This window comes from Ambystoma mexicanum, chromosome 6q (assembly GCF_040938575.1).
Source record: "Ambystoma mexicanum isolate Mex_15411 chromosome 6q, UKY_AmexF1_1, whole genome shotgun sequence".
NCBI lineage: Eukaryota > Metazoa > Chordata > Amphibia > Caudata > Ambystomatidae > Ambystoma > Ambystoma mexicanum.
Window position 1 is genome coordinate 616,754,190 of NC_090937.1, and position 25,167 is coordinate 616,779,356.

Consider the following 25,167-nt stretch of genomic DNA (forward strand, 5'->3'; position numbering starts at 1 on the left):
GCCCATTTCCGGAAGTGACTTAAAAGGGAAGAGGCAAAAATCTTCCCGATGACGTCCAGAAGAGCTATTGGCCTATAATTCACAGGATCGTCTCTGGGGCCTTTTTTATAGATGGGAACGATCAACGCTTGAGACCATGATTCTGGTAATGTTCTTTTTGCCATACAGAATTTAAAGATCGTGCTTATAAGTTTCGACCACTCGACTGGATGTTGCTTTAGGTCACAGTTTGCCAGGCCGTCCGGTCCGGCTGCTCTTGATGAATTTAGTTTCATTATTAAGTTGTTGATATCTCTCACATCTGTCAGGTCCACCCATGATGAGTCTTCTTCTCTGATGAAAACCTCCTTATTTTCTTCTGGTTCTTTGAACAGATTTGAGAAGTGTGTGATCCAGTTTTCTTCTGAAACTGGATTTATCATGTGTGATTTTGAGATCTTGTTTGATTTATTTATCAGTGCCCAGAAGTCGCGAGATTTTTTGTTAGCTAATGCTTTCAGCATATGTTCAGCGTCAGCTTGATATAAAAGATTCCTTGAATTTTTCAACCATTGTTTGTAGTCTCTGGTTTCTGTTTTTAGAGTTTCCCACAGAGATGGTAAATTGACACTTTTTGCTTTCCTTCTTAGTCTTCTTAACGTTCTGCGTTTTGCGACCAGAGTTGCGTTGTATTCGTGAGTATGCTCGACGAACATCATATTCGTGGTTTTCCTTGGTTTTTTAAAGGCCAAGAGAAGAGGGATGTAGCTTGATCTGGCCACATCGTCTTGCACTGTAGGATTTGAAGTTTGAATTGTGAACTGGTCATTTAGCTTGGAGACATCCGAAGCAATCATTCGTAAACGGGTGTGTTGTGCATTTGTCTCAATTTCAGACACATAGAATTGCGAAGGAGTCTTCTGATGTTTACATTTGAGATGTAATAAATTATGGTCACTGTGCGTTGTTTTGATGATATTGAAAGAGACAATGTTGCAGTGTAGAGAGTCAGAGACGAAAATGTAATCAAGAGTTGCCGAGGATCCAACCCGTTCCCATGTCGGTAGCAAAGACTCCGAAGTCGACATTGAAGCCGCGTTATGTAGGTTGCGAGATTTCATGGTTCTGTTCCAGGCCAGACCCCTGTTTAGCGTGGTTGAATTGGTAGATCGATTTCTTTCAATTGAACTGGACGTTGCGCAGTTGGAGTTTAGGTCACCACAGATCATAATGTTGGGAGATTTGTAGTTGATAGAGATTTCGTCGATTGTATTTATTACTTCTTCACACATATTCACTGTTGAAGTCTTTTGGGGGTTCCAGTACACATTTATTATTGCTACCAGCTCTTGTGATTCTGGCTTTGTCTTGGATGTTCTTGAATTCCATACAGTTAGGACTGCCAGCATTTCGTATGTCCTCTTTATCACCTTCATAATTGCTACCCCAGAACCAATCCTAGTTGCTGTAAGTAGACCCGATGAAGGGCGGCCAAGTGGTCCCTTGTGTGCCGGTGATATTTCCATAGAATAGCCATCGAGTGCCGGTTTTTCGCACAGCCAAGTCTCTTGAAGGCAAATGATGTCATACCCGCTGAGATCGTGGCTCTCGGAGTTGGTAAGGTGTACATGTCCCCTAGTGTTCCAAGATGCTATACTTAAAGTGTTGCTTATTGGAGTTGTTGCAGACGAATGGGATGCTGGTATCATTGGCTTTGCATCCCTTAGTGATTGCTATTTTGCTTGCCCTGGCGTTAAAATATTGCGGAACCAGCTCCATTTACTCTTCTTTGTTTCATTTTCTGTTTCATGGTGGGTTCGATTGGTTGTTTTTTTTCCTAATGGAGACTCAGTCCATAGTGATCTCCTTTCCTGGTCACGCAAGCGTTCTGATGAGGTTTGTTCTGTGTCTCGAGCCGATTTATAGTTTTGTCTCCTCTCTTGTCTATGATCAAATCTTTCGTCTCTTCTTGACTTATTCGGCCACTGGGCTCGAGTTTGTGGACTTTGGTCTCCTCTTCCAGGTCTATATAGGTCTTCGGTTCTAGATTTGAACCTATAGTTCCTTTTTGGGGAGGTCCTGTGTGGGTATCTTGACGAGTCTTTCTGGATCGACGTCGAGATCTCGAATAAACTGAACCCTAGGTGTTCTAATTCCAGATAGGCATCTTGAGAGAGGTCTTTCAAAGCTCGTTGTTTGATATGCAAGTACGCCTTTGCTAGTTTCTTACTATGGTAGGGTTCAATTAGTGCGAAATCGTCTGATTTTAAGTTTTGCAGAGTTTTAGTCTTTTTAAGTATCTTCAGCACCATATTGCGATTTAGGACCATATACTGGTCCGCTGAGGATGTTTGCTCAATCTTAAAGAGACGCGTCTTTGATAGAGAAGGACCACTCTGTCTCGCACGATCGTCTCTGCTGTTTTTCAGTGGACTCTTTTTCCGAGAAGAGTCAGGGACTGAGTCTGTAGATTGTTTTGGGATGTTGCAGATTGTCGAAACCGGAACACCGGTGAGGTCTATTTCCTTAAGGTTTTTTTTTTTTGCCGGTGCTTTTTCAATAGGTTTCTTTTCTTGTATCCGAGCATTAGAAACATCAGTAGGCTTGATTTTTTGAACCTGGACACCTTTCGTGGCCGTAGAGTTCGTTGAAATCATCTTTGTTTCATCTAGGTGTTGGCTTACGTCCATTAGTGAGCTCTCTAGTATAAATTCTTCTACCGATCTCGGAGAGGAAGACGTACAGATTATTGAGTTGTTTGCGCTTTCAGTTGACTCAGGTAGCGTCGTAATTTCTTTTACTCGATCTGTTTGTTTGCTTCTCTTTACCATCAGTGGATCCAGAGCCGAAATTGTTTGGTCCCCACTTTTTCTCGGTTCGTTCCTCTTTCCGATTTTCAATAATGGTTTACTTTTAGTTGCAGGTGTTACTGGTTTTAGTGTTTCACTCATTTTCTGTTTGCTAGACACTGTTGTGGTGGTTTGAGGAAGCTCTTCTGGTTTTCTAATAAAGACCGGTGCCAGATCTCTAAGCACAGATTGCCCATCAGTCTGAGATTCCTTGTCCACTGTAGCTGGGGAGGCTTGTTTTAAACGAGACAAAACGTCTTCTATCCTGCTCAGCTTTTCGTTCCAAGTGTCGATATGGTCTTTATTTTTTTTGTCTAGTGCTGTGATGAAACCTTCAACAAAAATCAGCTTGCTATGCATCATTGCGGTTAAGACCGTGCTGTCTTTCAGTGAGTCATTAATTGCTTCATAAAGCTTACAAAAAGGTGCCAAAGCAATGGTGATAGCTGACATGATGATTGGGAGGTCTGTTTTTTTTGATGGAGAATCTTTATTTCCTGGAGTCGCAATTTCACTCAGTCTTCGATTTTTTGGAGGAGATCTAAGGTGAGATGTTTGTTGGGATGCTTGGTTTGTCACATACGGGAGAGCGTCGGGATTAAAGGTCTCCACATCTGAAGACCGGCAATCTGGCAGGGGACAGATATCTGGAGACATCACGTATGGACTGGATTGTCGGTCTGGGAGTTTTATAGGTGTGGACGAAGTTTGTAAGTCCCGTTCGAGGGTTTTGGTGCTAGATGGTTTAGAAGCCCCTTTCGGATTGACCTCCGACAAGCGTGGTTTATCCCTAGGTAAACGAGTGACCTCCTCTGGGTTGATGGTTTTTAGATTTTCACCTCTTTCACTGTTCGAGTCGATCCTAAATTGTTTACTTGGTTCACGCTTTTCAGCTAGCTGTTCGTTTCTTAGGGGTTCCAGGACTTCTTTTCCCCCCCTCGATTTGATGCTTTCAGCAATTTGTATCTGTGCCTGATTTGGCAGACCCGGCATTTCGTTGGTTAATTTCCGTGATTTGCTCATCGGTGGTAAATCTTGAATTGCCTCTAGTATTTCAGCGTCTGATAATTCTTTTGGTTGCTCTAGTTTTTTTTTAAATTGTTTGTTTATAAAGTCTTTCAGGGCACTTGACAGAAGAGGGGACGGTAAGGCTGACTTCCCTGTTTTCCTAGCTCTATGTCCTTTTAGTTTGACATTTGAGGGGTATGTTCTCTTTCTCTTTTGGGTTTGTTTTGAAGGTTCCTGTAAGAGGTTAGATTGTGGTTCTGATATCGTGGTTTTCTCCACTTGGACGCTCGTCAAGTCCAAAAGTGAGTCCGTAAGCAGCACTACGCATGAATTGCTTTGATGGATGGGCAAGTTCTTTGGGGATCCGCATACCGACACCTCCTCTACAACCACAGTTCCCTGTGTCGGACATTTATCACCGGCTCTTTCTTGGGGGATCAAGTGAGGATTTGTTTTATTCAGGAAAGTATCTTGGGAGGCATGGTACTGGGCCGCCACCGTACTTGACGTTGAGTTTGTATTGAAAACTGTGTCCGTTGTAAGTTCCTTGGTATGGCCCCTTGGTACCGGCAATGAGACGACATCGTCCTGGGCGGGCTCTGTACTCGCGATTTTCTCCACACTCTCCACACTCGCGTCCTGGTTTCCCAGAGAATCCACCGCGTGGGTAGCGGTCATGCTATTTCCCGCGGTGACCCTCCTCCTGCCTGGGGCTGGCTGCACAGGTGCCATGGTCGCCCGTCCTCCGACGGAAGAACCCAAAGCACTACTCGTCTCGATTCCGAAACGGGAAGGCAGAGCCTGTCGGGCAGGGGGCTGATTACAATTACCGGCGTGAGGAGGTAGAAGCAGCTGTAATCCATCAGAAAACGATGCGTCGTGGGGTCCCCCCCTGCAGGTCCGTGTCGCTGGAAAAACTGGGGATACAGGTATAGCTGGTAACATATTTTTGGTTTTGTTTGAGTCGGTGAAATGACCCTGTAATTCCATTGGTCTCTTTTTTGGGTCCCCTTCTGAGTCTGAATTTTCCGAGACATTTACAGACGTGTCCGTCAGGGGGATTGATTGCGAATCTATTGATTCAGAGTAGAAGTTCGAGGTACTTGGAAGTCTTGCTTCAAATCCGGCCATATATTCAGGTCTTTGTTCACCGGCCCCTGTGGTCGCTGAAGCTTGGATCGGCGAAAAAATAATATTCGCTGCATTTGTTACAGTTTTAGTAACGGGAGAGACGACAATTGCTTTTGGAGGCAGTCGCTGGTGTTTTGGAATAGGTAGCGGAATAGGTAGCGTTGATTTAAGATTTGTAATATTGCTTTTTGTTGATTTCAGGGAACTTCGTAGAATTCTAGGGAATTGTTCCTGGGGGGAGGGGTTTATCGAATTTATGAGTTGGTGTGACTGGTGAGACTGAAACTCCGATATTTCAGTCTGGTTAAATGTCTCTCTCACCTCTTTCCCCTCCATTGTCCTCCGCTGTCAGCAGCGGACTGCAGAAGACTGCTCTCCCTCTGCTCTCGCTCCGCTCACCGCTCCGCGAAGAATGGCAGGTTTAAAGCACTTCAGGCAGCGTAGACAGCGTAGACAGACTGCAGAAGACTGCTCTCCCTCTGCTCTCGCTCCGCTCACCGCTCCGCGAAGAATGGCAGGTTTAAAGCACTTCAGGCAGCGTAGACAGCGTAGACAGACTGCAGAAGACTGCTCTCCCTCTGCTCTCGCTCCGCTCACCGCTCCGCGAAGAATGGCAGGTTTAAAGCACTTCAGGCAGCGTAGACAGCGTAGACAGACTGCAGAAGACTGCTCTCCCTCTGCTCTCGCTCCGCTCACCGCTCCGCGAAGAATGGCAGGTTTAAAGCACTTCAGGCAGCGTAGACAGCGTAGACAGACTGCAGAAGACTGCTCTCCCTCTGCTCTCGCTCCGCTCACCGCTCCGCGAAGAATGGCAGGTTTAAAGCACTTCAGGCAGCGTAGACAGCGTAGACAGACTGCAGAAGACTGCTCTCCCTCTGCTCTCGCTCCGATCATTTTATTCTGTTCAACAGGTTGTCTACGGCAGGCATCTGAGGACTGGTCCTGGCCTGGTTCCGTACTTTCTTATCTGATAAATCACAATCTCTCTCTCTCCCCCCCCCTTACCGTTTGGCTCCTGTCCCTATCCCTTGTGGGGTCCCCCAGGGTTCTGCTCTTTCTCCTCTACTGTTCAATGTTAATATCCAACCCTTGGCTAAGCTTAATCAGTCTTTCGATTTTCGTGGCTATTCTAACGCAGATTATTCACAGATTATAATGCGTCTTGATCTTGCCCAACATAGCATGGCAGAGCACTGTTGCTCCTGTCTGCAGGCAATTAACATGTGGATGGCCAACAACTGGTTCTGCCCTAATGGTGACAAAATAGAGGTATTGGTGGTGGGCCCTCCGTCAGCTGCCTCCTTGTGAACTTGGCTTTTTGGCCTTCCTCCCTTGGGCTTCCACCTAAGCCGGCTGCTGTTGTTAAGGATCTTGGGTTTAAACTCTCTTCTTCTTTGTCAGCAGAGGCCGAAGTGAGTGTTGTCTGTCAGTCTGGACACTTTAAACACAGGCTTTAGTGCAGAATTCTCCCTTTCTTGCTTGCTCACCTTCGTGCTACTGTGGTGTTTACTTCCCTCTTCGGGACTCTTGACTATTGCAAGTCCCTCTTTCTTGCCCAACCCGCATACTTTCTTTTTTTTTTATAACTCTGTTTATTGAATTTAAACAACACAACGACAACGTAGAAATTAAACATAGACATTCATCAGAAAGAGAAAAACAAGGCAATATCGACAGCAGCAAGGGCACTGCAGAGCACTGCAGGGCCAAGGGGCCGTGAGACGGTTGCGAGACAAAGAAATGCTGGTAACACAGGTTGCGACTCACGTCCTCGAGTCAGGGGAGGGGTAAGGAGGGGGGAGAAGAGGAGGGAGGAGGCAGGGAGGGGGAAATGGGAGGAGGTGGATTTCAGTGAGCATGGAGCCATTTACCCCATATCTTTTCAAATTTACGGGGAAAACCCTGCGCGTTATAGATCCGGCGCTCTGAAGCTGCACATCTGTCCAGTTCATTGCTCCAGCGATTCGGGCACAGTGGGTCTGCAGAGCTCCAGTTGGCCGCAATGAGTCTTTTGCCTGCCCCCAGCGCAACCGCCAAATTCTTTTTTTCGTATTTTGTCAAGTCCACTTCTCCCCAGATGTCCAGAAGTGTCATTTTAGGATCCTTAGGAATTGGCGTCACCAGGACAGTGGAGATCGTGTTGATACAGTCTCCCAAGAAGACTTGTAACATTTAACAGTCCCAGATCATTTGGTAGAAGGTAGCTGGCTCAGTTTTGCATCTAATGCATGTCCCATCCTCGGATCCCCCCCATCTGGCCATGTCAGTGAGCGAATAATAAGAGCAATGGAGGATTCTCAGTTGTATTAGTCTGAGCTTGGTTTCTATCCCAATTTCTCTAGGGGACATTAATGCATCTATCCAGTCTTCAGGTTCTAGTTTGCCTAAGTCCCTTTCCCACCTTTCTTTGAGCCTATCGAGTTGTGTGGTGCGAAGGAGTTGAGGGCCTGATAAAGGTTAGAGGTGACCTTGGAGGGAATTTGTTGCGGGAGGACATTGGTCTCGATGGGAGAGCAGGGGAGTACAATTGTTGTGTCATGAACTTGGTGCGGATGGCATGGGCCAGCTGCACATGCCGAAACTGGTCCATTGGTGCCAAGCCAAATTGCTTTTGCATGGTCTCAAAGTTTAGGAGGTGACCCCCCTGGATCACATGTGCTAGTGTATTTATCCCTTTTGCTCCCCAGTGTTCAAAAGAGCCCATTTTCACTATTTCTGGGAGGTGCGCATTCTGCCATATGGGTTGGGATAATGTTGGCCTCCCCTTCCAGCTGACCAGTTTTGTGCGTCCCGCCAGGTGCGGCGGATATGGTGCGTTATTTTTGGTAGCGTCGGGAGTTGGTTGTTGGTGGCATACAGGATCTACAGTGGGGGTATTGGGGACATGGTCTCTATTTCAATACGGATGTGTGGTAGTGTGGGATCTGCGTGTAACCAATCGTTTACCACCCCAATCTGTGTCGCTAGATAATACGTGCGTATGCAGGGTAGGCCGATGCCTCCCTCCCATACTGATCTCTGGAGCGTATTAAGGGCAAATCTGGTTTCCCTCCCCATAGCAGTGTGCGAAGATTCTTATCAATCAATAAGTGTGAAAGTTTCCCGGGGGATAGTGAGCGGGCCGTTTTGGAGAACATACAGGAGTCTGGGGAGGGTCATCATCTTGAATAGCGCGGCCCTACCTATTAGAGATAGGGTGAGTGATTGCCAGTGGGAGACATCTCTATTAAACCACTCTACTATGGGCTGAAGGTTGAGTTGGAGGAACCCTTCTAGTGTCGGGTCGAGCCGTATGCCCAGATATTTAAATTCCCTGATACAGACATGGAATGGGCAGGTCTCTGGGATCGCAGACTCGCCACCTTGGATCGGGAAGTAAATGGTTTTGGCCTCATTCACCTTTAGGCCCGCAAAGTTTTGGTATTCCTTAAGGATAAGGGAGACGGTCGGGCATGAGGTACTTGGGTTGCTAAGGTATACAAGGAGGTCATCCGCGTAGACCGAGAGTCGATCCTCGCCTCCCCCCGGCCAGGCAAATGCGGACCAATTATTGTTTGCCCTGAGTTCGCATACCTTCTTTATCGTCTTCAAATTCTACTTAACTCAGCTGCTAGAACTGCCGCTTCCATGCCCTTCGTCAGAGGCGTAACCAGGGTTTTCTGACAAGCGGGGCTTAGAGCTATTGTATTTGGGCCCACTGCAAGGACATTAACAACAGTAAATGCCCACACAGCGCTGCACAGTGGGCATTTACAGATGTTGGGTGTACCTTGCCCACTAAAACCCTACCCTGTCTACGCCTCTGCCCTTCATGCTCCTATTTCTCTGATTCTTCGTACCCTCCACTAGCTGCCAGTTCCCAAACGCATCGAGTTTAAAGCGCTCTATATTGCGCATCGTGCCTTTCATGGCACAGGCCCTTAATATTTGCAGTCTAAATTTCGGCCTTACGTTCCACCCCGTGCCTTTCACTCTTCTGATGCGCTCTTAATCCAGGTGTCACGTTTTAAACGCACCAAAATGGGAGGTTCGCGCTTTTTCGGTGGCCATGACTGTGTTGTGGAACAAGCTTCACCTTTCTCTTTGTGCAACTGAGAACCACTTATCATTTCGTCATCTTTTGCAAACTCTTCTGTTCTAAAGTTGTCTGTTCACCCTCTGCTCCGGGCCTCAGTTTCAGCACTATGATGCCCTATTTGTGACTAATGCGCTTTACAAATTTGTAAAACATAACAGTCCCAGGTCCCTGCCCCCTCATCCTGTGCTTAGCCAGAATGATATTAAGCAGGTTGTGGGGATGGTGGGGTGACCTTTATAGATTACATGACAAACAAAAAGATAATCAAACGAACGGGAGAAGAGACTTAGGCAGCCAAGCTCCATCTTTCATGTTGGCTTGGAAAGTGTAATTTGGACAATTTGTCTTGGGAGGTCGAGCTTCAAGACTATGGCTCAGAGTAACGAAGATTACTGGTAAGTAATCAGGGCAGTTTCCATGGTTGGCCAGGAGCTCCAAATAAGAAGCTGAAGCGGGAGAAGCCTGATAAGCAGCATCAAATGGCCAGGCATGTATAGCGTGAAGTAGAGTGGCTCTTGTGCAAGGCAGTGAAGAGAAGCCAGGGTAGAGGTGGCACGGGAGCATCCAAGCAGGCAGCAGTTTGCTCAGAACACAGCCCATTAAAAACAGATCCAGCCCACACTAGGGTGCTAACACACATGTCTGTATACATCAATCTCTAAACAAGTTATGATTAATTAGGTGCACAACATTTGTATTACATGTAAGGCTTCCAGTTTTCTGTTTTTACTGATTTTTACACAGAAATAACAGGTCTTTCTGTCTGGCTGTCTGTGCTGTCACTCATACATCGCATGCCAGTCGCATTGCAAATTGGCAGCATGGAGAGTGTAAATGTTGTATAAAAATAGCATTACATTTCTTCAAATTGCCGACAGTATTTATCTTAAGGCAGCAGCACTCACAGGAGCAACCGTTATGGAAAGAATTGAGCTAGCATTTCTTTCCTATATGGCTGCATGTGTGCTTTAATAAATGCATTTTCCTATTAGAATAAATGCAGGAAAATACTGGTTGCAAATTAAAATAAGTGTGTCCAAATACAGAAAAAGGGCCAAAAATTTAATATGCATAAATATGCATCAATACAGACGGAAATGGCTGAAAAATAGGTACCATAAAACTGTGAGCGTTAGTTACATGTTAATACATAAAATACATTGTCCTCCTTTAAGAATGTTTTTCATAGGATTCTGATTAGTTTATTTTGTGTAGAATGTGTTTATTATATATGTAAATGAACCACTAAATGGTAATCAAAACCTTCTGTTGTTTAATGTTTAATGCACTGTGGTAGCATGTGGGTCATTGAGAGGAAGCAGATGTCTTTGGTAATACAATCCCATGTGGCAGCCAGCTGCTGGGCCCATTGGATACCATTAGCAACTGGTCAACTGGAGTACCCAATTACAGAGCTAATTTCTCATTACGTCAGTGTTATGGTGTGAGGCATTGCTATCTAGCAAGGGCGTAGAATCCCTGGATTTTCAGATTTGTATTAATTAATAAAATTATGAGGGAAATTCCATCTCAGAAAGGGTGATCTGCTAACCAGACCGCATTTTGTAAGATCCAAGCCAATAGCATACTGGCATGTGCCCTGCTGCTATGCCTTATCTGCAGCGCCTGCTGTCCAGTGGTACAGAGCAGGTTTAGAGGGCACTGGTGACCTTTTGACAGCTGCTGTGACAGCCAAGTCACTTCAGCAAGTAGGCTGCATTTAAAGTCTGCACCTCTGTTCCAAAACCACAAAGTCATGAGGAATTATTATTCTGGTGGCAGTTTAATCTGTAATTATGAAACCATACCTGAGTTTAGGGTACGGTGGATAGTAATTCACATAACTATAAGAAAGCAATATCAGATTGATATAATAAATGTGTCAGCACTGTGAGCCAAGTTCATCTGTGCAAGGACTGTGTGTTTTCTGGTCAGACAGCCTGGCCCTGCCAGCCTGCAGGCAATGAGACTGGATGACTGTACCTCTCCTTCAATCCTTTGTGAGGTCTGGTGCCACCACTCTTCAGGATGACAGCCTCCCAGCAAGAGCTGTTCTAGGAAACAGAAATCAAAGGGCACACCCATCCCAAAGAGACTAGCCTCACACCCGGGTGCTGCATACCAAAAGGGCCTTTGATGCTATGGACAGGGGAAGAGGGCAGCGTTTCTGTAGACAGAGGGCGCTCAGCATAGTTGAAGAAAGATTCTGCTGTTTTGTTTCTCTCTATACATTTATTTCCTTCCTGTTTCCCCTACTTCCTATAGCACAAAGCATGTTGGATATAATATCAGAAGGCAAAACCACTGGTCTCAAGGACATGGATTAGACACCTTAAAATAGGCTTGCTTTTGTCCAATCCCCTGTGGACCTTTGCCTATAAAAGAGAGGGGGGGTCTCTCACTACTCTCATTCTCATCTGGACTTCACCCCTTCAAGAAGTATTCATTGAAACCTGTGGGGAGAGCAGTCCTTTCTAAAGTCCTCCAGTCTTGAGGTGAAGGTAGGGGATCCAAGCTCTGCTCCATAACCATCCCCAGGATACATTGGGGTGACCTGCTGCTGGAGAAAGACCTGCCTCTCTGCCAGCTATACCAGTACCCAGGATCTCACTGGAGGTGAAGGACCCTTGCAGGTGTTTTCCAGCTTCCCCTGTGATTGGGAGAGTTAGAACAAGGACCCATCTTGTCCCTGATCCTCTGAATTGGAAATATCAGCAACTGAAAAAGCCAAGCATCTGGTCTCCTGCATTTCAACCATATTAAAATGCATTGAAACTCTTCAGACTGCGGTTGCTGCATCCTCAAACCTTTTTCGCCCATGAATGCGCCAGCTGAGCGTGTTGTTGCCTCGGCTCGAAGGAAAGTGTGTTCTACTTAGTTATTTTTGCATATTGTGTGTTTAATAAACGTACTTTGCTGTTTGGGTTGCTACTGTTTCACACTCAGCCCACTTTTAAGAGATGGCCTGTCCTTGGCCCTCATTAATACAAAAGGTGAAAGAGGTATATCTCTTGATTGCGCCATTAGCCCCCTACCACACCAGCTCAGGGAGTCTTTCAAGGGCTCTCCCGAGCTGGCATAGTGGGAGAAGGCGCGACAGGCACCCCTTTGTTATTAAATGCGCCTGCAGCAGCCCTACCCTTGTTCTAGCTGTCCCGGAAAACTAGGCGATCTTCAGGGCAGATAGACCTACGGCGAAAGGAGGGGGGTAGCTATCATTGCGAAAAACACCTTTAACATTGGAGAGATACCAAACACCCTGCTACTCTTTGGTGAATTGCTTTCAGTGAAAAGGGCCCCATCATCAACAGCCACGTAGAATATTCACCTATCTACAGACCCCTGGCCTGATACTCTCACCTCATTTTGCACATGAGACTACATTATAATGTTAAGGAAGTTAGAGTTAGTGTTTTAGTAAATGTTAATTAAAGTTAGTCAGTTATGTAAATAATGTAGTCTTCTATGTATGAGGTATTCAAGAAGAAAATAAAATGGTGCACTTATTCTCTGCAGTTTCACATTGAGCTTTGAACAAAAATGGTGCACTGATTCTCTACATTTTCACATTGAGCTTTTGCTATGTTATGAATTCTGTACATTGCATGCCACCAGCAGCATATTCACATGTTATACTGGCAACATAAAATAACTATATTTGTATGCCATATTATTGCTGGCAACAACAACAAAAATGCCATTACCTTTAGTGAAGCTCTATTATCCTACATATATGTTGTGTTGGCCGGGAAAGTGGCTATAGAGCACCTACTGGGCATGGCAAGTGTGTCTCACACTACCATACATGCATTAGAGGGAACCCATTTTTTGAGAGTAGTGTGACACTAGATGTGAATTTCAGAATGTCTCAAATGGAGGCCACTTTCCCAGAGCTAGTGCAATATCTGGAGGCAAAGCTATATGCACATGGGACATGGTCATCAAATAATGCCACAGAATGTCATTACCGCATATATGGCGAAGTACAAAAAGAACCATTAGACAGTGTCTTTGCAGAAGGCAGAATAATTCAGGTCTGTCTTTTGAGACTATTAAATGCAGCTGATAAACATGCAGAGAAAGATTGTCTGATAAGGCTATGTGCCAAGACATGGTTTATACTAACTAGGTCTCTGCAAATGCAAGAAAATGATACCAAGCTGATTAGCAGATTGAGAATTGAACTGGATGGAGCAAGTGAAAAAGAGGAAAAGTTAAGAGCAGAATTGGAGGTATGTCAAGAGGACATGCAGTCAAAATGTACAGATCTCGACACTCAATTGTCTCAAAGAAAGAAGCAGTTTGAGGATAGTGAGCAAGAATTAAAACACTTGAAAGCGTTGGTAGATCATATTAGACAAGATAAAGATAAAGTTGTTTTGGAAATGCAGGTTTTGCAAAAAGAACATTTTGAGAAAGAAAGCGATCTCCAAAATGCCGAACAGGAAATGGTTAAAATGTTTCAAGAAAGAGACAAGAGAAACAAAGAATTCAATGAATGCCAATTGAAAATGGGCGATGTGCAAGAGGTAATTAATAAGATGAGTGATGAAAACAACTATTTGCATAATGAGGCAGATAGACTCCTTAAAAAGTACAAGGATTTGGAACAGCAAATATGCATTTCCAGGTCCCAGGACAGACGACAGGGCACCACATTCAATGGAGTTGAGGTGAATTATATTTCTGCACAGAGAACTTGTGCCCCAGTGGCTGGGCCAGTGAATGAACTTGGTTGCAGCGCCCTTGGAGGATTTGACACACCCATTGGGGGCGCCACCAATCCCATATGCCTGAAACCAGGGTTGAATCACAGAATAGTGCAATTCCATGCATGACAATGAGTAGCCCCATTAAAATAATAAAATCAATCAAGGCTCTGATCAAACCATTTAAAAAAGGAGGGAAGTGCTGTATAGAGGATCACTTAGAGGCGGTACACAATATATTTAAAGCTCTCCAGATACCTAAGGAACAATACAGACAATGCTTTCACTTAACTCTGGATGCTCCCACAGCCAGTATCATTAGAGGGTTAAATGAAGAGCAGAACAAGACATGGGCAGAGTTTGAAAAAGAAATTAGACGTCATTTTTCTCCTTTCCAATCATTACAAGAGGCAAAAAAGGTTGCTTGCACAATTACGGCTGGGCCTAATACGTCACCTCGCCAATTTTTGCAAGACTTAAAAAGAGCTTTTTCTCGCTTTGATGTATCTTTTGACCTCAATTCCAATGAGTTTAAAACTGCATACTTCTATGGGCTACAGAAAGACATCTTATCACAGTTAGTCCATGAATTTGACAGTGACAAGTCCCCTATATATATTACTACAGCTACCTGGTCAAGAGCGCATCATTTTCAAAACTCTCAGCCTGACACATAAATGCCTACACAAGTCAGCTCCTACCTACCTGGCAGGCGAAGTTTCTAGAGCCTAATCGAACAGGCCCACATGCTTAGCACACATGCATCTGCTAGCCGCACTGAGATTCAAATTATAGAAAGCGGGAAGCAGCAGCTTCCCTACAATAGCTGCTAGACATTGGAACACCCTACCAGCCAAACTAAGGTCTGAAGACTCTTTGTTGATCTTCCGAAAACATTTTAAAACCCGACTCTCTACACAGGTAACATTTAACTAAGTCATTTTCCTCAATCAGAAAGGTAGCTACAGAAGTAACACTCATTTCTAAGATTAGGCGTATATCATATATAATGTCATCATACTATCTGTTATGTATACATGCAACTCTGTAAAAACTGTATTATTTACTGCCATCCTCTGTAAGAACTGCGCCCAGATGCCTCGCGGGTTAGGTGCGCTATACAAATTGCAAAATAAATAAAAATAGGGTGCTGCAGCATTACCTCCCTGCTCCGACAGGGGAGGGAGGCAGTTTTTATTGGAATCGGGCGTCCTATTCCAGTGATTAACTCCCAGCCAGGTGCCGGAGCAGCAGAGAGTTTTGAAAAAAAATGTGGCGCTCCTACCCCTCCTCCCCCCGGGACCCCACCACCTCTTTGAACAGGGGCACGCGGGGAGGGGGCGGGGTGGCACCATTTCGCCCAGGACGCTGCGGCCACGAAGGCCGGCCCTGCTTGTTTCACCTTTATAATTGGTATCACCCTTGTTTTGTGGAAGTGTGATGGTTGCATAGGTGCCTTAGCTGCTACTTATCCTTGCGGTCATTTCGTCACCCATGGACTAACCTGTGTCACGTTCCTGGGAGGGGGTGGGAGCTCTCAGCAAACCTAATAGGTTATCTACATGCTACGGGACTCCTTTGGGCTCCTCCTGATGCACCTATTACATAATAATAATTAAAAAGGATAATTGCGTGTTGAAGAGAAAGGCGTGAAATGTCAGAAAAATGCGTTACTGCCAAAGTTCTGGCCTTGAACATAATTATGAATAGATCGGCCAACACCAGGCGAATAGTTCAAATGAACGAAATAGCATCAGTAAATTATTAAATGTATTTTGAACAATTACAGAACAGAAAACCAAGTATTTTCGCTGTGTCATGAAACGTGTGTCTACTTAGCATGACGGCTGGCGGAAGGAAATATCAAACTGCATTTAAAACGCTATCACATTCCATCTAGCTACACCGCGTGAGCGGCGGTCGATGTTAAATAAATTGCCAACTCGTGCTTTATTAACTTACCCTTCCTTGATAGCGTCGTAAAGGCACCGCCCTCTCTCACAACGCATGGTGCAGACACTGCACGTCAGGCCAGGGGTCAACGGTACTTCCTCTGCCACCCCTGCCACATCTCTGCCATCCCGCGCTCCGGACAGCCGGCCCCACTTGGACCTCTCTCGTATCACAGCCCCAGAAGTGCCGGCTATTGGGGCGGGGTGCTGAGGGGGGATCATATCACAGGGGCTGGTGTCACAGAAGACGTCTTCGACTCGTAGCAGCATTCAGTAACCCCTGACAACTCCTGAGGGGAAATGACAGACAGCATTCTGCTCAGAACTTCAGTCCTCCTCCCCCTGTCACTAGGGACGCTTCAGCACTGTGCCAAGTACTGTAACAGAGGCAGCGCTTTGTGACGCGCGGCAGACTACTGTACTTAAATAATAATGACAGGGCTTTACACTCAGCAGACAGCCGTTATGATATCGGCTATTCACTACTTTTACTATACAAATATTCACGTTTACCATATAGTTTGATTCACTGTGTGAAGGTTAGTAAGCACCCCTCACAGAAGTAAGGATACGATCCCTACTAACTTCTCTAGAAAGAGTGATATACACACTTAAAGGCAGCTTCCAGAATGACCCGACTCCCTCGCACTGAAGGTGAAACCCGGAGGCGAAACAAACGCCCCCTGGCAATTTTCCTTTCATATTGCATTTTCAAGCAAGTCGTCTGACCAGGCTGGAATTAATTACATAGTAACACTGCGCGGCAGGGCAACCGCGTGGAGACCCTGATCTGCTGTCCCTTTTGCATTTCATCGTGTTTTGGCTGTTGCTCTGAAGTTATCGGCCCTCGCTGTTTCCGTGCATGTCTGCTGAAAACTACAACACAATGGCCACGTCTTCATGTAGTAACTGCCAAACACTGATTGATGTAACTGTGCTTTCTGAAAACTACAACACAATGGCCACGTCTTCATGTAGTAACTGCCAAACACTGATTGATGTAACTGTGCTTTCTGGAAATCGCGTCATTTTAAAGAAGGAACTAGCAGCTCTGCTCCTATGTTCTGCATTCCAACACATAATTCATTCCAACATGACAGTAAACATTAACCCGTAACACCTCAATTCCTAGCACCTGATTCGTGGAATCCGGTGCAGAAATGGTACAAGGGCTGCGCGCCAAGAAGGAACCAGCGCGAGCCGTGGCGCCGCCACGCGTATTTATGAATTCCAAGACGCATTACTAGCCGTTGCACAAGTCACAACAAGCTAGGGTGACCAGACGTCCCGGTTTTCCGGGGACAGTCCAGGGAAATCGCCCTCCGTCCCAGGAGCTTTTTAATTTTAAAAACCCTGTCCTGGGATTGGAAGGGAGGGTGGCTACGATTCTGGTTTTTGCCAGGACCCGAATTCGAAATCCCGAAATTGAACCCGGCACGATTCTTCGTGCGCGTGAATGAGGGCGTGAATGCTTTTCTTCACGCCCCATTTCCTCCCCCTTCCCCTCCCTGGCCCCTCTCCTCCAATGAGAGGAGTGTGCCTGTGAGCACCCCGCCCGCCAGCAGGCCAGCGACACAGAAGTAGGACTAGAGTTTTATTTGTGTTTACTTTATTCCTACTTCTATGTCTATGGCCTGTCCCATTTTGATTTTTTTTAATCTGGTCACCCTACAACAAGCTGCGTGAGGAACGCCTACAACATGCCCCCATGCACACCAAAAAGCAAGGCAAAGGATAAACACAGTGCAAGCCTCAGCGCCACCCCTGGCCCAGCATCCAGTACACCTCCAAAATTGTGCACCTAACCTAGCAATCCCAGGCCGCACCTCCTGGAGAGATTGCGTGCCCTCCCTCGCAAGCCCAGCCCATACCCCAGTGATATTGCGCGCCCCCTTGTAAGTGTAGGATACACCCCTTACAAATACATGAGTTCCCCCCTACACCCTCGGCACCCATCCTGTCCCCATATCCCGCTACTGCACATGAAGCACTGTAGTCCACACACCACCACCCAGCTCGCCTCACCTGTGACACCCCCACAGGCAGCCCCCTCCAGGTGGGACACCAACCCCCAGCCCACCTCTCCTGTGACACCACCCACAGGCAGCCCGCTCCAGACGGGACACACCCCACACGCCGTCCCATCCAGACGGGACACCACACCCCAATCCCCCTTGACCTGTGACACTGCCCACAGGCAGCCCCCTCCAGATGGGACACCACCCTCAGCCCCCCTCACCTGTGACACCGCCCACAGGCAGCCCCCACCAGACGGGACAACACCCCCAGACCTCCTCACCTGTGACACCCCCCACAGGCAGCCCCCTCCAGATGGGACACCACCGCCTAGCCCGCTCACCTGTGACACTACCCACAGGCAGCCCCCTCTAGACGGGACACCACCCTCCAGCACCTCTCACCTGTGCCACCACCCCCAGACAGCCCCCTCCAGACTGGGCACCACCCACAGGCAGCCCCTTCCAGATGGCATACCCCCACAGGCAGCCCCCTCCAGACTGGACACCCCCCAAAGGCAGCCCCCTCCAGACGGGACACCACCCCCAGCCATCCTCACCTGTGACACCGCCCACAGGCAGCCCCCACCAGACGGGACAACACCCCCCAGAGCCCCTAACCTGTGACACCCCCCACAGGCAGCCCCCTCTAGATGGGACACCACCCCACCAGCCCCCCTCACCTGTGACACCATCCACAGGCAGCCCCCTCCAGATGAGACACCACCCCCATCCCCCTTACCTGTGACACCCCCCACAGGCAGCCCCCACGGGCCGGGACAACACCCTCCAGCACCCCTCACCTGTGACACCACCCACAGGCAGCCCCCTCCAGACTGGACACCACCCACAGGAAGCCACCTCAAGACGGGACACTGCCCACAGGAAGCCCCCTCCACCGGTGAAACCACCCACAGGCAGCCCCCTCCAGACAGGACACCACCCCCCAGCCCCTCTCACCTGTGCCACCACCCCCAGACAACCCCCTCCAGACTGGACACCACCCACAGGCAGCCCCCTCCAGATGGCACCCCCCCCCACAGGCAGCCCCCTCCAGACTGGACACCCCCCACAGGCAGCCCCCTCCAGACTGGACACCACCCCCAGCCATCCTCACCTGTGACACCACCCACAGGCAGCTCCCACCAGATGGGACAACACCCCCAGCCCCCTCACCTGTGACACCCCCCACAGACAGCCCCCTCCAGATGGGACACCACCCCCCAGCCCACTCACCTGTGACACTACCCACAGGCAGCCCCCTCTAGACAGGACACCACCCCCAGCCATCCTCACCTGTGACACCACCCACAGGCAGCCCCCTCCAGATGGGACACCACCCCCAGCCCTCCTCACCTTTGACACCCCCCACTGGCAGCCCCCAGCATCGCTCACCTGTGACACCACCCACAAGCAGCCCCCTCCAGACTGGACACCACCCACAGGAAGCCCACTCCAGATGAGACACAACCCACTGGAAGCCCCCACCAGACGGGACAACAACCCCCAGCACCCCTCACCTGTGACACCCCCAGCAGGCAGCCCCCTCCAGATCGGACACCCCCACTGGCATCCCCCTCCAGACGGACACCACCTCCACCTCCCCTCACCTGTGACACCACATACAGGCAGCCCCCTCCAGATGGGACACCACCCTCCAGGTCCCCTCAACTGTGACACCTCCCACAGGCAGCCCCCTTCAGACAGGACCCCACCCCCAGGCCCCTTCACCTGTGACACCCCCGCATGTAGCCCCCTTCAGACATCACCTCACCCCCAGGCCCCTCCTCTGTGACACCACCACAGGCAGTCCCCTCCAGAAGGACACCACCCCCATCTCCCCTCACCTGTGACACCACCTACAGGCAGCCCCCTCCAGATGGGACACCACACCCCATCCCCCCTCACTGTGACACCTCCCACAGGCAGCCCCCTTCAGACAGGACACCACCCCCCAGCCCCTCTCACCTGTGCCACCACCCCCAGACAACCCCCTCCAGACTGGACACCACCCACAGGCAGCCCTCTCCAGATGGGACACCCCCCACAGGCAGCCCCCTCCAGACTGGACACCCCCCACAGGCAGCCCCCTCCAGATGGGACTCCACCCCCCAGCGCCCCTCACATGTGACACCACCCACAGGCTGCCCCCTCCAGACAGGACACCCCCAACCCCCTTCACCTCTGACACCACACACAGGCAGTCCCCTAGAGACGGGACACCAACCCCCAGCCCCCCTCACCTGTGACACCCCTGCAGGCAGCCCCCTCCAGACGGGACATCAACCCCAGCCCCCTCACCTGTGACACCACGCACAGGCAGCCCCAGTGCTTTAAGTGGGGTAAGAAATTGAGGGGGGCCCTCGTTTGGAGGCGTGGCCTAAAAGTGCACAAATCATAGTAAGGTGCGCAAACAAATATATAAATGTATTTGAGCATTTATATATTTGTTTGTGTACTACTATGGTTTGTGTATTTTTCAAGCCTTCTTTTATATTCATAGCAATGTTACATATTTCTATGTTTATAAAAGGTGGCTTGAAAGTGCACACACCATAGTAAGTTACGCACACTTGTGTGCTTACCTTACTATGGTTTGTGTACTATTCAAGCTGCCTTTTATAAACATAGACATTTGTAACATATGTCTTTGTTTATAAAAGACGTCTTGAAACGTAGGCATCTTTTATAAAGCGTTGAGGACGGACAAAACCCAAGGTGGCTTTGTCCGTCGACAAAGCTTTATAAAAGTTGCTTTGAATTGTGTACGATTCAAGCCATCTGTTATAAACATAGAAATATTTCTACGTGTATAAAAGATGGCTTAAACGTACACACTTGAAGGCATCTTTTATAAAGCCTTGCCAAAGGAGAAAGGCGCCTCGGGCTCAGTGATCTCTGCTCAGAGCACTGACCCCGAGGCGTCTTTCACTCTCTGCGAACCCGCGGGCTCCGTGATCTAATCTACATATTAGATCATGGAGCCCACGGGTTCGCTGAGGGTCAGTGACCTGGCGAGGGGAACTAAGGGACTGTAGCTTCCTCTGATGGCCCCTCAGATGAGGGGTCATCAGAGAAAGTTACAGAGACTGACGGAAGTGCCAGCCAGTCACAGCGACGCTGTGGCTGGCTGGCACTTCTGTCAGCTTGCCTGACGTTTAACTGGCGGGCGCATCTCTCGTTGCGGCTGCGGCCGCGGCGGGATAATGCGTCCTGCCATGGCCTGCCGGAGCTGGGGGGCTCCGGCAGGGCCCCGGCTCAGCCTCACTTTTTGGAGTGAGGCTGAGCCCCGGCCCACTTAAAGCACTGGGCAGCCCCCTCCAGATGGGACACCACGCACAGGAAGCCCCCTCCGGACTGGACACCCCCCACAGGCAGCCCCCTCCAGACGGGACACCGTCCTCCAGCCCCCCTCACCTGTGACACCACCCACAGGCAGGCCCCTCCAGACGGGACACCACCCTCTAGCCCTCCTCACCTACCTGTGACACCACCCACAGGCAGCATCCTGACAGTCTGACACATTACCACTGCAATGCATGTCTGCTGTTGCTCACCTGAACCTCTGTGATGTGACAGCACCATGAATTGCAACATCAACATGTATTCCGCAAATCCGAACAACTAAAATCACTGGAGGTCCATCTATGAGCGGAACATCTGATCACACACCCTTGCAGGCCTTAATAATCCACCAACATACACATGTGACAAGTGAGTGTAAAAACATGTGCATGCTGAAACACTTTTGTATAGGCGCATTATAAATTCCATATCATATCATGCTGCCCATTGCACATTGCAAAGGCATCAACGCACAATGAGAGGATGTGTGCCCATGACAGAAGCAAACATACCAAAAGTTGTTGCAAGACCCACACACAATGGCCAGGCATGTCACAACCTGAGCACGGGTGAGCTGGGTGGCAACATGCCTGTCAGGGAACTATCACATGACAGGTCCATGCATGGGTGATGGTAGGGCAGTCAGAGAGAGCATGACTCACAGAGACTGGTGAATTGTGCAGCCACTCAGGAAGATCAAATATGTGCCACTACTGCATTCCAGTGGTAGAGGTTGAGCAACACATGAGAGAAGGCATTGTGTGACTGCACATGCTGGTGAAGGACACACCACCACAAGTCAGGCATATGTGCATCCTGCCATCCGCAACCATCCCTGCAACAACAATACACAAGCATGCACACAACAAGACACATGACTTGCAATGTAGAGATGCACTGGTTGAAAATAGAACTAGCAAACAGGTCAACAAACAAATGAACTGCACGAAGCGTGGAATGTAACAAACAGAATGATGTATATTGAAGAAATATGTACAAAAATAAACTTTGAATGAAGGTAAAAGTAGTCCATGTAAAATATGTACAAAAAAGAAATTCTTAAGCCTAAAGAACTATATACAATAAAAACGGGGAAGGAATGTCTGAAAAGTCTGGGTGAAATAATAAATAAAGAAAGGAAACCTACACCTAAATAACTGTACACAGGCAGCAGGCTAGTCCAATTCCACCTTGCCAATCTTACTCAGGCTCTCTACCAGGGCAGAGTCCAGCGCCAGGTGCTCACTCCTCAGACGGGCCTCCGTTCTTGCCTGGAGGGCTTGCAGGGTCTCCAGGGTCTCCAGCATCTGTATCTCTATCACCTTTTCTTGACTGCAAGTAGCCTCCAGGATGGCAGCCCACCTCCTCGCCCGATGCAGCGCTATGCCAGCCCTGGCCAACACAATCCTTGCTTCCCGAGCCCACTGCCTTGCTGCTCCGATCTGCTGCCCATATCTCCAGAACATAGAAGACATCTGTCCCTCAGGTCAAAGTGTGCCTCACACCTCACACTGCACACCTGCCCCCTTTGGATGTTGTGCCTTGAAAACTGTAGCCTCCTCCTGGTTGTCAGCTGCCACAGTGCCTGTTTTTTGTGTACACCCTACGGGCTGATGATGATTCTCCAGGGCGTACGGCCCGTGCCCTGCTTCTGGGTGCTTGCTGTCCACCAATTGCCGGTGACCCTGTCGGTGCCTGGGTAGGCACAGTGACAACCTCAGCTGATTGACCTTGGACACCCAGCTCAAACAGGGATGTTGGCTCCACCAGACTGGGCAATGTGGGTGGGACTGGTGCACAGGGGACCCTAGTGGTATCTGGGCTGGAAGGCAACCTGGAGGACAACTGGCGCAAAGAGGAGGAAGACGAGGAGGGGGTCGCATCAGTGAACAGCCCATGGAGCACAACACAGAACGGGCATGTTGCAAGCCAGGTGATGAGGCGGCATACCTCACTGTGATGATGTGCAAGCAGACTATGTGTAGCCTGCACATCATCAGGGATGATGGCTGTATGCCTCACCACCCCGGTGAGGGTATGCCCAGACGTGGGTCCCTTGCTCGCTTGCTCGCTGCGCCACAGGCAACCAGGCTGCACCTCACTGAGGAGGTCCAACAAGGCCGAAACATGTCTGGGGTTGCTTGGTTTTCTGTGCAGAGGGGACCTGGCCTAGCAGTTCGGGCTAGGCTGCTACCTTCGGTGGCAGCAGCTGCTGACTGATTTGCACATGGCTGGTCCCCTTTTGCAATGGCGCAGACGGGCTAAAAAACAGTGGTGTGGAAGGTTGCCCAGAGCAATTGCCAGTGGTTTAGATTCATTCAAAACCTTCCACCCATCACTTTTGTGGTCAGTTTGCCTCACCACCCTGGCCTGCAGGGGTAGCACATAGTCCCCGATGGCAACACCAGATGGTAAGGGGGTATCGGTCTGGGTGGACACATCAGCCAACACTGGGTGGTGGGTCTGGGTGGAGGCATCCCGGCAGGTGCATACAGCTGCATCCAATGGCCCAGGGACTAGAATTTACACAGGCACCTCCACGGTGGCCTGCACAGCCTCATGCCCCTGGCCCAGGACTGCAGTATGCACACCCACCTCAACACCCCACCTGACCCCCTGGGCTGGGCTACAATGGCCAACTCCTCCCCCACCAACCTGGACGACTCTGGGGCATCTTCTGACATGGATGGTCCCTGTGTGGCTTCACCTGTCCCCCCCACTGCTGAGGAGTCCACTCCCACCTTCACCTTCATGAACTTACCCCCAGCAGCATTACCCAATGTCATCGGCACTGCCACAGCCACATCGCTCCCAGAAGAAGTGCTTTCATTGGGGCGTGGCTGGGCTTCGCGCCTCTGCCTGGTGGAGGCATCCCTGCTGCCATTCTCCACAGCACTGCATCTGCCCTCTTCATCAGATGCAACTATGGAAAAGGAGACACAGAACAGAAACATCAGTGTACTGCACCAATTTGTGCGTGGCAAACCAACATTCACATGAACATGACTAGTCAAGGGAACAACCATCAACCTCCACCCCCACACACATGGACATGCAATCCACATTCATGCAGATACATACATGTCCATCACTCCAGACATTCACATCAGGCTACGTGTCACTGTCACGACCAATACATTGTGTATGTTGCACACACATGCATCATGTGCACATGCGCATGTCAGCATGCCACATCAACAAGCACATACATTTGTCATGCACACACATCACCAGATAGACCACAAGCAGTGTGATGAGCAATCTGTCAGGGAAGCAAGGAATTTCATATCAGTCAGTGGGTCAACAGTGGCTTCAAGCCTGGCACAAATGGCATTTGTCTCATTCATAGCATTGCACCCATAGGCTCACATAGCGTTTACATTTGTTTTTTCGTACAACATGGCTGCCGTCAACATGGCTGCCGTCAAGTCCATTGTTAACTCACAGCACATACTACACCTGTTGCAGAGGGAGCTACTTAAGCACCGCATCCGCGGGAGCACTCGCTTTGCGTCTTCTCCGCTGACTGCAGGTAAGGCTACCAGCGATCTCCTGACAGAACCTGTCAAAGGAAAAACGAAGATAAGAGATATTAGTTTCCACAGAAAATCAACAGAATTCCATTGTTGTAGTTGTAAAGACTTACCGAACCGAAGTATTTCCAAAGCGTTTTCTCAGTCAGCAGTTTATTTCGTAGTCTCTGCATCTTCTGTCAGAAGTTCCGTCACAGCCGCAGAATCTTCCTCACAGCAGTCTTTGTTCGCGGTCGCAGTGCCTTCATTCAGATGTTTTCCTAAGCAGTCTCCACATCGCTCAAAGGTATTTCATCTACAGCTTTCCAAAAAACCTGCAAAAACAAAAGGTATTTTCGTTAATGAATGAACTTGTGAAATGAGAAAAAAAGAAGTTTTGCATATGTTGCTTACCTGAAGTCCCAGCTAGTTTTTCTTCGCTTCGTTTTTACTGAGTTCGTCTCTGAAGGCTGCAATTACTCTGTTTAGACGAATTTACGTTTATTAAATGATTCCTCAAACCGAGTATAGTCGCAGTCATACCGTAGCATCTACCCTTTTCTGAGAACCAAGAACCTGCAAAATAAAA

At 48.7% G+C, this 25,167-nt stretch overlaps 1 protein-coding gene across 2 annotated transcripts in view; it reads right to left on the reverse strand.

Moving 5' to 3' along the window:
- LOC138516180 (uncharacterized) overlaps nt 1-16,076 on the reverse strand; it is a 341,043-nt gene extending 324,967 nt beyond the window's left edge. The window contains exon 1 of one of the 2 annotated variants that reach the window (XM_069631112.1): nt 15,717-16,076. In XM_069631112.1, coding sequence (XP_069487213.1) covers nt 15,717-15,976 — 260 coding nt within the window. In that variant the 5' untranslated portion in view covers nt 15,977-16,076. The remainder of the gene's footprint in view (nt 1-15,716) is intronic. The other variant, XM_069631113.1, reaches the window with a different exon arrangement.
- Nucleotides 16,077-25,167: the final 9,091 nt, after the last annotated feature.